Source organism: Coregonus clupeaformis, chromosome 14 (assembly GCF_020615455.1).
Source record: "Coregonus clupeaformis isolate EN_2021a chromosome 14, ASM2061545v1, whole genome shotgun sequence".
Taxonomy (NCBI): domain Eukaryota; kingdom Metazoa; phylum Chordata; class Actinopteri; order Salmoniformes; family Salmonidae; genus Coregonus; species Coregonus clupeaformis.
Genome location: NC_059205.1, coordinates 17,904,682 through 17,915,667, shown reverse-complemented (window position 1 = coordinate 17,915,667; position 10,986 = coordinate 17,904,682). Strand labels below are relative to the sequence as shown.

The following is a 10,986-nucleotide window of genomic DNA, read 5'->3' as shown; positions in this document are numbered from 1 at the left end:
AACAGGTGACATCAATAAGGGATCATAGATTTCACCTGGTCAGTCTGTCAGGGAAAGAGCAGGTGTTCCTAATGTTTTGTACACTCAGTATACAATATATGATATTCTATAACTTTATTAGGCAAAAAACAAAACTTGAATTTTAAAACTGTTAGCTTACATGTTAGTTTTTCTGAATGCTTTGCAGCATCATTGTGTAAGCCAAGTACTGTAGAAGGTTGTTTCAGCTGTTTGCAAATAAAAAGGGAAGACATGTTGACCCTAAAGTATCAGTCGTGCCTAAGAAGTGTCTTTACCTAATGTTTGACGTGAGTGACTGACTATATTCTATCTGGCCTAGGCTATAGAAAATCTTAAATAGAAAAAGCATCAAGATAATCAGTAAACGGGGAGATTTTTGTACATTCCCCTTGCTCTATACAGACACACCTATAACATCAAAAGTTGTGACAAAGTTTTTTTTTGGTACTGTTTTATTATTTTTTGAACCCCAAAAGCCCTCTGTGATATAACACTGTGGCAACACAACACCCACACAGTGACCATCTTCAGAGACAGAGCCCATAGTCAAGCTCTGTGTCGGCATCCTAGTTAGCTTCATCATCACACACAGAACCTTACAAACCAAGCTGCTCTTTGATTTCAATCACATAGCGTTATTTACATAATTAAGTACTACTAGACACAGCTAAATACTGCTGTTTGATTCCTTTCTACACAACGCACAGTAAAATGGCATTGTTCACGCTTTCTGGCAATGTACTGTTCTACTCTGATCCAATCTGACTCAATCCTATACATCTATGGTTTGTGTTTCTGCTTTGGTATAAAATATTCATTTATCTTAATCGTTCTCATAATCTTCTCATCAAATCCTTATTTTCCAAATGAACCACACAGCATGGGGTTTTATCTTAGAATGTTTGGCAATTTACCTCTAGGGATTTTCAATTGAGTGGAGTGCAAACAAGACCTTGTTGGCAGATCTATTGTGATATATATCTATATAGGATAGACACCAAGTGCTAGTAACTCCAAGTAAGTGTTGCGAGTAAATTTTAAAGGCAAGCAAAGCAACATTATCTATCCAAAGCTTAATATTAGGTGGGTGTGTAAGCAATACTACTGCTTGGTTTCCGTTAAATCCTAAGAAAAGGCATATATTTAAGATTTCATAACATATGTGACTATCTTATTACAATCTGGCATAATCAAAAAAATCTAATTTACAATAAAAAGCAGAAAAGAAAACACTCAAGGAAGCAAAACTATTCTTAATACAATGATGTTTAACATCAAAATAAAGCTGACATAGTGTATAGCTATTGCACAGCTACCCAGCAATTCAACATTTGCATATAGAGCAAAAGTCTGACATGATTATCCACACACAAAAAGGTCAACAGAATACAGTGAAAAACGAGTCATTTACAGCGTGGAAAGGGCTAAATGTACAGCTAGAACACACAAAACAATCAAAAGCAGCGTAGGAAGAAACACCTTTGGGTGTGACATCTTCACCTATTGTGAAATCTAGAACATCGGTCCCACCAGTAGCCTGCCAAAGTTTGGAACAGCTAGGAGAATAAGGAATATGTTGCCAATAACACCATGGGAATGCAATGATGATCTAAACTGAGACAAAAAAGAAGTCCAATGGAAATTTAACAATCCAGAATAATATTCTCTGGTTTCGTGGTACATCTCTCACAGGAGCACAATTTAGATTTTTGTAATTCACATAGCAGTAGTAGCCTAGTGTGAAAGATTCTCTTTTTGAAAGGTTTGGCCCATTAATGACGATATGCTCGTTAATAAAGCACATGTCCAACTAAAGTGAACTTATCATCTGACGGTTACCGTCTCTCTGCTTCAAATGGCTCTCAAAGAGCAGCCACTAAAATGATATCTCCATCATATTGTCATAGGTGGTCTCATATACTAGGCTGATGTCTTCCTATAGAGTCACATCATGCTTACAATAGGCTATGTCATTCGCATAGGTATGGCAAACAAGTACACGAAGAGTTCAAAGTTCAAACTTTGGCAAGTATTGGTGATACTCTGTTCCACGAACAAAGGTTTAGATTGTTCCTTTTCAAACCTCTGATGCATCAACACTGCATAAAAACTACATTTTATTTCAGTCAGTAGTATTCAGGATAGTAAGTAATATAATATTGTACTGACAATCTTTTTCACCTTATCAAGAGTGGCTAAATGCTTAAGTTTCAGTGTCAGGCAAAAAGCAAAATAGCTGGTGCGCCATGATCATTCAATAAACAACGTCATTATTGCACTTGCTCGTCTGAGGACTCCTAAAGAGGAGCTTGAATACGCGTGTTCGGCCTCGGCCCATTTCAGCTCCTACTTTCGCCCTTACCTCTTCAGTGTTAGATCATCGGAGGGCTAGGTGGAGCCATAACCATATTGCTTTCACCTATCTGGTCCATTCAGATCTGTGAACACTGATGAGGTAGGTGCTAAGGGAAGGGGTTAGTGATTGAAATGGAACGGGGCCTTTGTTCTGCTATCCAGAACACTTGGCTAATGGCAGAGACCATTCACAGGCATCATCCTCCACAGATAAATATGGCACACAATTACCTAGAAGTGTTACACCTATACATTCCTCCACTGTGATTCCAGCAGATTGACATATGCTAGATTGTGGATGTCATTGTATTTTTTGCATTGTATTTGCAAAGAAAGTCCTCGTTGATGAAATGCCACAAGAAGAAAGCTTGCATTTCAGTGGCAATCGAAGTTGAAGATTTGTTTGAAAATAAATTGATTGATCATGTATGTCTGTGAATGTATGTGTGTGTACTGTACTTTGTGTGTATACGTTTGTATACATTTCCTTTCTCAAGCCTTGAGTTCACATGCATTGACACTTATCCCGTCCAAAAGCTACCAGGCAGAGGAGCACGCTCTTTCTATGCTCCGGGTAGAAGCTTCCCTTAGCCACAGATCTAGGATCAGCTTACTTCCCCATATTCCATTAACTTAACCAATAAGGAAAAGGCAAATCTGACCTTAGATCAGTCTCTAGAGGCAGCTTCATCCTACTCCTTCTACTGCAGTCAAGGACACACATTACTGTTACCATCAGAGGCACATTTCAAACCACCTTCTTCACACTCAAAAGACAAACATCAGACTGAACCAACAGTCTCTGGAGCTAAAAGACACCAACAGAAGAACAGGGATGGGTGGAGGTGGGCGAAAAGAAAGGGATGGATGAAGAACAGTCAAACGAGGGTAGAGGAATGCACACTAAAGGAGGAAGAGTTCAGGTAAGGCTTGAGGTGCAGGAGGCAGGAGTCTTGGGCAAGAATTGCCGGCAGGAGAGAAATGGTGGAGAAAGAAAGAAAGATGGATGGAGTGCTCTGAGGATTGACGTTCGATGCTATAGACTAGGCGGAGAGGTGGATGGGGTGAAAGGTGAGGCAGAGGAGGTGTTGTGGCTGTTCTGGCGGTGAGGTCAGAGGTCGTGGTGTTGGGCTGGCTGGTTCTTTAACAGGTCAGCACCTGAAACAGGCACTGGCTGCTGCGCTTCCTGGTTCCCGGACGCTGATTGGACTTTGCTGGGGCGTCACCAGGCTTCAAGAAACTCCAATCAGTAGGCCGTTCATTGGCGGGACTTCGGACTTCAGCTAAGAGGGAGTAGAGGGAAAAAATAGATGATTCACTGGTACACTCCTGTTACATACCCAGATGAGGATGCCACAACCAAAAAGTTTATGAAAAATTGTTACAACTTCACACTGCAATGAAGAGTAGAGTGTGCAAAGGTTAGGTTATTCCGCAAGTACTCCAAAGATTTGTTGCGGTTAAAGGTTAATGGAATATTTGAAATATGTTTTTGCTTTGTTAGCATGAAACCACAACAATAGTTTAAGCGCTTGCAGATGAAGAGAAGCTGAAAATGCCATTGAGTGAGTGATAGTTGCAGCATGTATATTGTTATCTAAAAACCTTCCCTCAGTAAGTAACATGTATTAAGTGTAACTGCCGGTAAAAGTCTTAAAAAGCTTCAGCCTGCCCTGGCTTTCAGCCAATCACACCCCCTGCTGTCAATTGATGCCATGACTCTTTTGATGAAGGACAGCAGTTAGTCTTTTTAAAGGCTATCAGGCTATACTTGTGTGTGTGTGTCCTTGGGAGAGAACTACTTTCTAGTATTTTAATGATTGCCTTCAGAGAATGGAAACTATGTATATATTTACATCTGCAATAGTACAGAAATATCATCATAGTGGGTGGTCCCAATAGTGGATCACTTAGGCTGTGTTTACACAGACAGCCCAATTCTGATCTTTTTTGCACTAATTGTTTTTTTGACCAATCACATCAGATCTTTTCACATCAGATCTTTTTCAGAGCTGATGTAATTGGTCAAAAGACAAATGAGTGAAAAAAACTTTAGAATTGGGCTGCCTGTGTAAACACAGCCTTAGTACACTGAACAAAAATATAAACACATAAAAGATCCCAGAAATGTTCCATACCCACAAAAAGCTTATTTCTCTCAAATGTTGTGCACAACTTTGTTTACATCCCTGTTAGTGAGCATTTCTCCTTTGCCAATATAATCCTTCCACCTGACAGGTGTGGCATATCAAGAAGCTGATTAAACAGCATGATCATTACACAGATGCACCTTGTGCTGGGGACAATAAAAGGCCATTCTAAAATGTGCAGTTTTGTCACAAAACACAATGCCACAGATGTCTCATGTTTTGACGGAGCGTGCAATTGGCAGGATGACTTTAGGAATGTCCACCAGAGCTGTTGCCAGATAATTTAACGTTAATTTCTCTACCATAAGCCGCCTCCAACGTCGTTTTAGAGAATTTGTCAGTACGTCCAACCGGCCTCACAACCGCAGACCATGTGTAACCATGCAAGCCCAGGACCTCCACACTTCACCTGCTGGATCGTCTGAGACCAACCACTTGGACAGCTGATGAAACTGTGGGTTTGCACAACCGAAGAATTTCTGCACAAACTCTCAGAAACCGTCTCAGGGAAGCTCATCTGTGTGCTCGTCGTCCTCACCAGGTTCTTGACCTAACTGCAGTTCGGCACCTTAATTGGGGAGGACGGGCTCGTGATAATGGCTGGAGCGGAATAGGTGGAATGGTATCAAATACAACAAACACATGGTTTCCATTTGTTCGATGCCATTCCATTTGCTCCATTCCAGCCATTATTATGAGCCGTCCTCCTCTCAGCAGCCTCCACTAATGCACAGAGATACCCTTTACGAGATCCTGTGGCCCATTTTCGTTCCATTCATCCGCCGCCATCACGCATGTTTCAGCATGATAATGCACGGCCCCAAAGTCGCAAGGATCTGTACACAATTCCTGGAAGCTGAAAATGTCCCAGTTCTTCCATGGCCTTCATACTCACCAGACATGTCACCCATTGAGCATGTTTGGGATGCTCTGGATCAACGTGTACGACAGTGTGTTCCAGTTACCGCTGATATCCAGCAACTTCGCACAATCTTTGAAGAGGAGTGGGACAACATTCTACAGGCCACAATCAACAGACTGATCAACTCTATGCGAAGGAGATGTGTCGCGCTGCATGAGGCAAATGCTGGTCACACCAGATACTGACTGGTTTTCTGATCCACACCCCTACCTTTTGTATCTTTGACCAACAGATGCATATCTGTATTCCCAGTCATGTGAAATCCCAGTCATGTGAAATCCATAGATTAGGGTCTGTAACTCAGTAAAATATTTGAAATTGTTGCATATTGCGTTTATATTTTTGTTCAGCGTATAAACAGCTATTAAATATAATTATAGAGATGATAAAAATACCATTGAGGTGTTGATTTAGGACAAGGCATTGGTTTCTATGACTTATATTCATCCATTTGTACGACCTATATGCTAGTCCTTAAAAATTATTTTTCTGTTGTTTGATTGGATGGTAAAACAGTGATGTCACACAGCATGACAGGCACAACAGGCCAAGCCACAGCGTGCCAAACCCTTTACCAGCATAAGGAGAGGAAGAGGAGGAGCTTAGAGAGGACATCCTCCGATCGTTCTTCTGGAAGTACTCAGGGGAAAGGAGGAGGAGGAGAGGAAGGAGGGAAGAGACAAACACAGGATGAAGGAACAGGTGAAACAGACAGGGAGGGTGCAAACAGAGACAACACTAGAGATACAGTACTGACACTGGGACTGGGTAACCAGATACTGAACACAACACATTAACAACATGGTATACAAGATGGGCAGGAAAATGATCATATCTTACCTCCAAGTTAGTCCTTGCTTTTTTCAGCACATCGCGAGTCCTTGATACTGTATTGAAAAGGCGAAATGCACAATAAGAAGAAACATCTAACTAGGACCTTTTGCTGTAACACACACCCACACACTCACGCTGGTTGATGATGAAGTGCTCCATGCTTTCCTTGGTGCGGCTGGTGCTCCTCAGTCTCTGGATGGTTCCTTGAAGCACCTCCTCCTGCTCCGAGATACGCCCCCTCAGAGACAGAATCTCCTCCTGCATACACTGCTCCTGCAGCGGTCACAGCAATCAATCAATCAATAAATACACTGACCAATCAACTCAATAATTCTATCAAACAATAAACTAAACAACAGTTCATATGTCTGCCTAGCAACCTGCATAGCCAATAGAGAGCCTCACAGCCACCACATGGTTGACACATGATGTCATGTGTCACACACCATCAATTACAACAAATCGATACATAATATACTGGTAGTAAATCATGTATATTGCACCTTCTTAAGGCTATGGGTGGAACGGTCTGTGTTGGGCAGGGCAGCCCTCCAGAACATCTTCAGCAGGGACACAACCTCCTCTAGGATCTGTCTCAGGGTCTTGGTGTTAGACAGCAGACTCCTCACACACCCATAGTCCAGGAGGACCTATACAGAGACACAGACACAGTTAGCTAGACTCATTCAATTTCTTGAAAGTAGCTGTAGTGACAGACTGTTTACATTGAGTAGGTGGCCAGCGTGCACGATTTGGTTCTGGGTTTCGAGATAAGGTAGTCGATAATTTCGTTGTTTGCACAAATAGTGCTACTTTCCCTTCAACCTCCTCTTACCTGGTCCTGGCTGCCCTCCAGCATTGATTGGCTGAGGCAGGCCTGCAGAGCTGTTTCCATTCGCTGGACCAAACTCCTCCCCTCCAGGACCTGCTGCTGCAGAGCGCTGTAGTCGTCCACGTGCCCAATGGCATGGCGCCCGTTCCGGTTAGAGAACGAACCGTCCGGGGCGTCACCCTCCAGCTCTGAGTGGGGGTCCAGATCTGTAGGAGGGGAGGAAGACGGAGAGGCAAGGGCTTAGTGTCAGACTAACTGGTAAATGAGAGAATTGGAGATGATATTAGTTTACTTTTTATTTTTTTAGGTAATGAGAGTGATTCAACATCCGGGATAACATCCTTCCTGGACTATTTTAACCTTATAACCAAACTTGTGTAAACTCCTACAGATACAGTTGAAGTCGGAAGTTTACATACACTTAGGTTGGAGTCATTAAAACTTGTTTTTCAACACCTCCACAAATTTACTTTGTGCATGACACAAGTAATTTTTCAAACAATTGTTTACAGACAGATTATTTCACTTATAATTCACTGTATCACAATTCCAGTGGGTCAGAAGTTTACATACACTAAGTTGACTGTGCCTTTAAACAGCTTGGACAATTCCAGCAAATTATGTCTTGGCTTTAGAAGCTGCTGATAGGCTAATTGACATCATTTGAGTCAATTGGAGGTGTACCTGTGGATTTATTTCAAGGCCTACCTTCAAACTCAGTCCCTCTTTGCTTGAAATCATAGGAAAACCAAAAGAAATCAACCAAGACCTCAGAAAAAAAATTGCAGACCTCCACAAGTCTGGTTCATCCTTGGGAGCAATTTCCAAATGCCTGAATGTACCACGTTTATCTGTACAAACAATAGTACGCAAGTATAAACACGCAGCCATCATACCGCTCAGGAAGGAGACGCGTTCTGTCTCCTAGAGATGAACGTACTTTGGCGTGAAAAGTGCAAATCAATCCCAGTGCAAGAGCAAAGGACCTTGTGAAGATGCTGGAGGAAACAGGTACAAAAGTATCTATATCCACAGTAAAACAAGTCCTATATCGACATAACCTGAAAGGCTGCTCTGCAAGGAAGAAGCCACTGCTCCAAAACCGCCATAAAAAAGCCAGACTACGGTTTGCAACTGCACATGGGGACAAAGATCGAACTTTTTGGAGAACTGTCCTCTGGTCTGATGAAACAAAAATAGAACTGTTTGGCTATAATGACCATCGTTATGTTTGGAGGAAAAGGGGGTTGCTTGCAAGCCGAAGAACACCATCCCAACCGTGAAGAACGGGGGTGGCAGCATCATGCTGTGGGGGTGCTTTGCTGCAGGAGGGACTGGTGCACTTCACAAAATAGATGGCATCATGAGGAAGGAAAATTATGTGGTAATATTGAAGCAACATCTCAAGACATCAGTCAGGAAGTTAAAGCTTGGTCACAAATGAGTCTTCCAAATGGACAATGACCCCAAGCATACTTCCAAAGTTGTGGCAAAATGGCTTAAGGACAACAAAGTCAATGTATTGGAGTGGCCATCACAAAGCCCTGACCTCAATCCTATAGAAGATTTGTGGGCAGAACTGAAAAAGCATGTGCGAGCAAGGAGGCCTACAAACCTGACTCAGTTACATCAGCTCTGTCAGGAGGAATGGGCCAAAATTCACCCAACTTATTTAGGGAAGCTTGTGGAAGGCTACCCGAAACGTTTGACCCAAGTTAAACAATTTAAAGGCAATGCTCCCAAATACTAATTGAGTGTATGTAAACTTCTGACCCACAGGGAATGTGATGAATGAAATAAAAGCTGAAATAAATCATTCTCTCTACTATTATTCTGACATTTCACATTCTTAAAATAAAGTGGTGATCCTAACTGACTGTCATGGATCCTCCTCCTTGCTCGGGCAGGCTTCGGCGTTCGTCGTCACCGGAATACTAGCTGCTGCCGATCTATGTTCTATGTTTCTATGTTCTACCTGTTGTTGTCTGATTGTCTCACACCTGTTTCCCATCGGGCAATTACTCCTTCCCTATTTAACCCGGTGGCTCCCATTGTGTTTTGTGCGTGTTTGTTATTTCGTTTCGTGTGTCGTTTGGTGAGAGGGTTTACTCCTCCCTGTGTGGAGGTATTTTGTATTTGTTTCTTTACTTGTTAGTAAAGTACGTTTTCATTGAGTTCTGTGTCCTGCGCCTGACTTCGATCCACCGCATTACACTGACACTCGTGACACTGACCTAAGACAGGGAATTTTTACTAGGATAAAATGTCAGGAATTGTGAAAAACTGAGTTTAAATGTATTTGGCTAAGGTGTATGTAAACTTCCGACTTCAACTGTATATAAATCTGATATGTACAACTCTCATTTCCCAATTTGTCACACATCACACCGCGATTAAACAGGATGCAGTGCAGTTAGAATTAGAGTCACACCATTGGCAGTGAGCGGGGTCTCCTCCAAGTCCGTGTAGGGGACGTGGTATGGAGATCCACAGTTAAACAGCCCAATGTCTCTGACCGGGGGAGACGGAGCTGGGTCTGCAGAAGAACACACACAGAGACAGACAGGGATGCTCGGTCACCACACACACACACAACCCTGAATATTAAACTACATTTACTAAATGATCATGCTTAAAATAAAAAAATGCATTAGTCTGTTGTTATTAGTTCATTAAACACAGCAATCAGTCAGTTCAATGGGATTTACATGAGACAAACTGGTTGGTCCCATTGATAGTGTTGAAGAGTAGGCCAATATTAAGCTTAGGCTGGCATTGAGTATTGGTGCCTATCAAGCTGATATCAAAATGTATTTCCATACTGTACACACAAACCACACCATTACACCACACAACACCCCCTTACCATGCAGTAGCTGCCGTCTGTAGAGGCTGTCCCTCTGTGGGCTGGCAGTAAGGGCACTGAGAGACGGGGTACGAGGGGGCTCCATCCCCCCAATGCCCCCCACCCCTCTGTGGACCCCAGCTCCCAGCTTCTGCTCCAGGTGTTTGTGGAGCTCCAGCTGTTTCAGGACGCTGTTCTCCTGGACACTGGACTGGAGCTGGGCTCTGAGGCTCCTCACCTCCCCTAGCAGCTCCCCCAGCTCCACGGGCAGGGCAGGGACCCCACCGTACTGTCCCTCACACCGGTACCCTGAAAATCACAATAGTGTCAGTCAATATAACAGTGAATGTCATAGGCCCACAGCAAGTATAGGTCCTCTAAACGACCTAAATCAAAATAGGAACTTCTGAGCGTAATTTGGAATTCTATGCAAGCAATGTCTGAAACATACAAAAGTCCCAGTTATGTGCACATATCTGAAGTTAGGATATTATTTTAACAAATGTTTCCATTGGTAAGGATTGATATCAAGGCAAATTCCTGAATTACAGTGCTCTATGAATCCACTAGCCTGTGGATAAAGTGAGTAAGCTTACCTGGGTTGCCCTTGGTGTTGGCACACACTCTGTCGTACACCTGCAGCTCACTCTGTAGAGAGTGGAGCAGCTCCCTGCTTTCACACAACTGCTGCTGCAGCAGGGACACCTCATGCTGGAGACTGGAGAGAAGAGAGAGATACAGGGTGAATACACACACACACACACACACACACACACACACACACACACACACACACACACACACACACACACACACACACCTATTGTTCTTCTCATGGCTGTTCTGCCTTTCCTGTCTGAGTGTGTGTATCTGCTGCCCCTGCTCCTGGCTGTGTGTCTGCAGCCGTCGGAGCTCCTCCTTCCACTGCTCCGCCTCTAGCTCCGCCTGCTTCAGGCGGGCACGCCCCGTCACCACCACCTTACGCAGCTGCTCTGCCTCCTCACATGTATCTGAGGGGAACCACATA

General features: G+C 43.2%; 1 protein-coding gene across 6 annotated transcripts in view; it reads right to left on the bottom strand.

The window, feature by feature from the left end:
• Positions 1-1,506: 1,506 nt before the first annotated feature.
• The window catches only part of LOC121581219 (myomegalin), an 88,933-nt gene continuing 79,453 nt past the window's right edge, over positions 1,507-10,986 (bottom strand). For 4 of the 6 annotated variants that reach the window (XM_041896683.2, XM_041896677.2, XM_041896679.2 and 1 more), the window contains 10 exons: positions 10,780-10,969; positions 10,556-10,677; positions 9,981-10,268; positions 9,546-9,650; positions 7,118-7,320; positions 6,786-6,932; positions 6,417-6,555; positions 6,289-6,335; positions 6,024-6,078; positions 1,507-3,659 (listed from right to left, as the gene is read on the bottom strand). In XM_041896683.2, the coding sequence (XP_041752617.1) occupies positions 3,520-3,659; positions 6,024-6,078; positions 6,289-6,335; positions 6,417-6,555; positions 6,786-6,932; positions 7,118-7,320; positions 9,546-9,650; positions 9,981-10,268; positions 10,556-10,677; positions 10,780-10,969 (1,436 nt within the window). In that variant the 3' untranslated portion in view covers positions 1,507-3,519. The remainder of the gene's footprint in view (positions 3,660-6,023; positions 6,079-6,288; positions 6,336-6,416; positions 6,556-6,785; positions 6,933-7,117; positions 7,321-9,545; positions 9,651-9,980; positions 10,269-10,555; positions 10,678-10,779; positions 10,970-10,986) is intronic. The other 2 variants (XM_041896681.2, XM_041896682.2) reach the window with 2 other exon arrangements.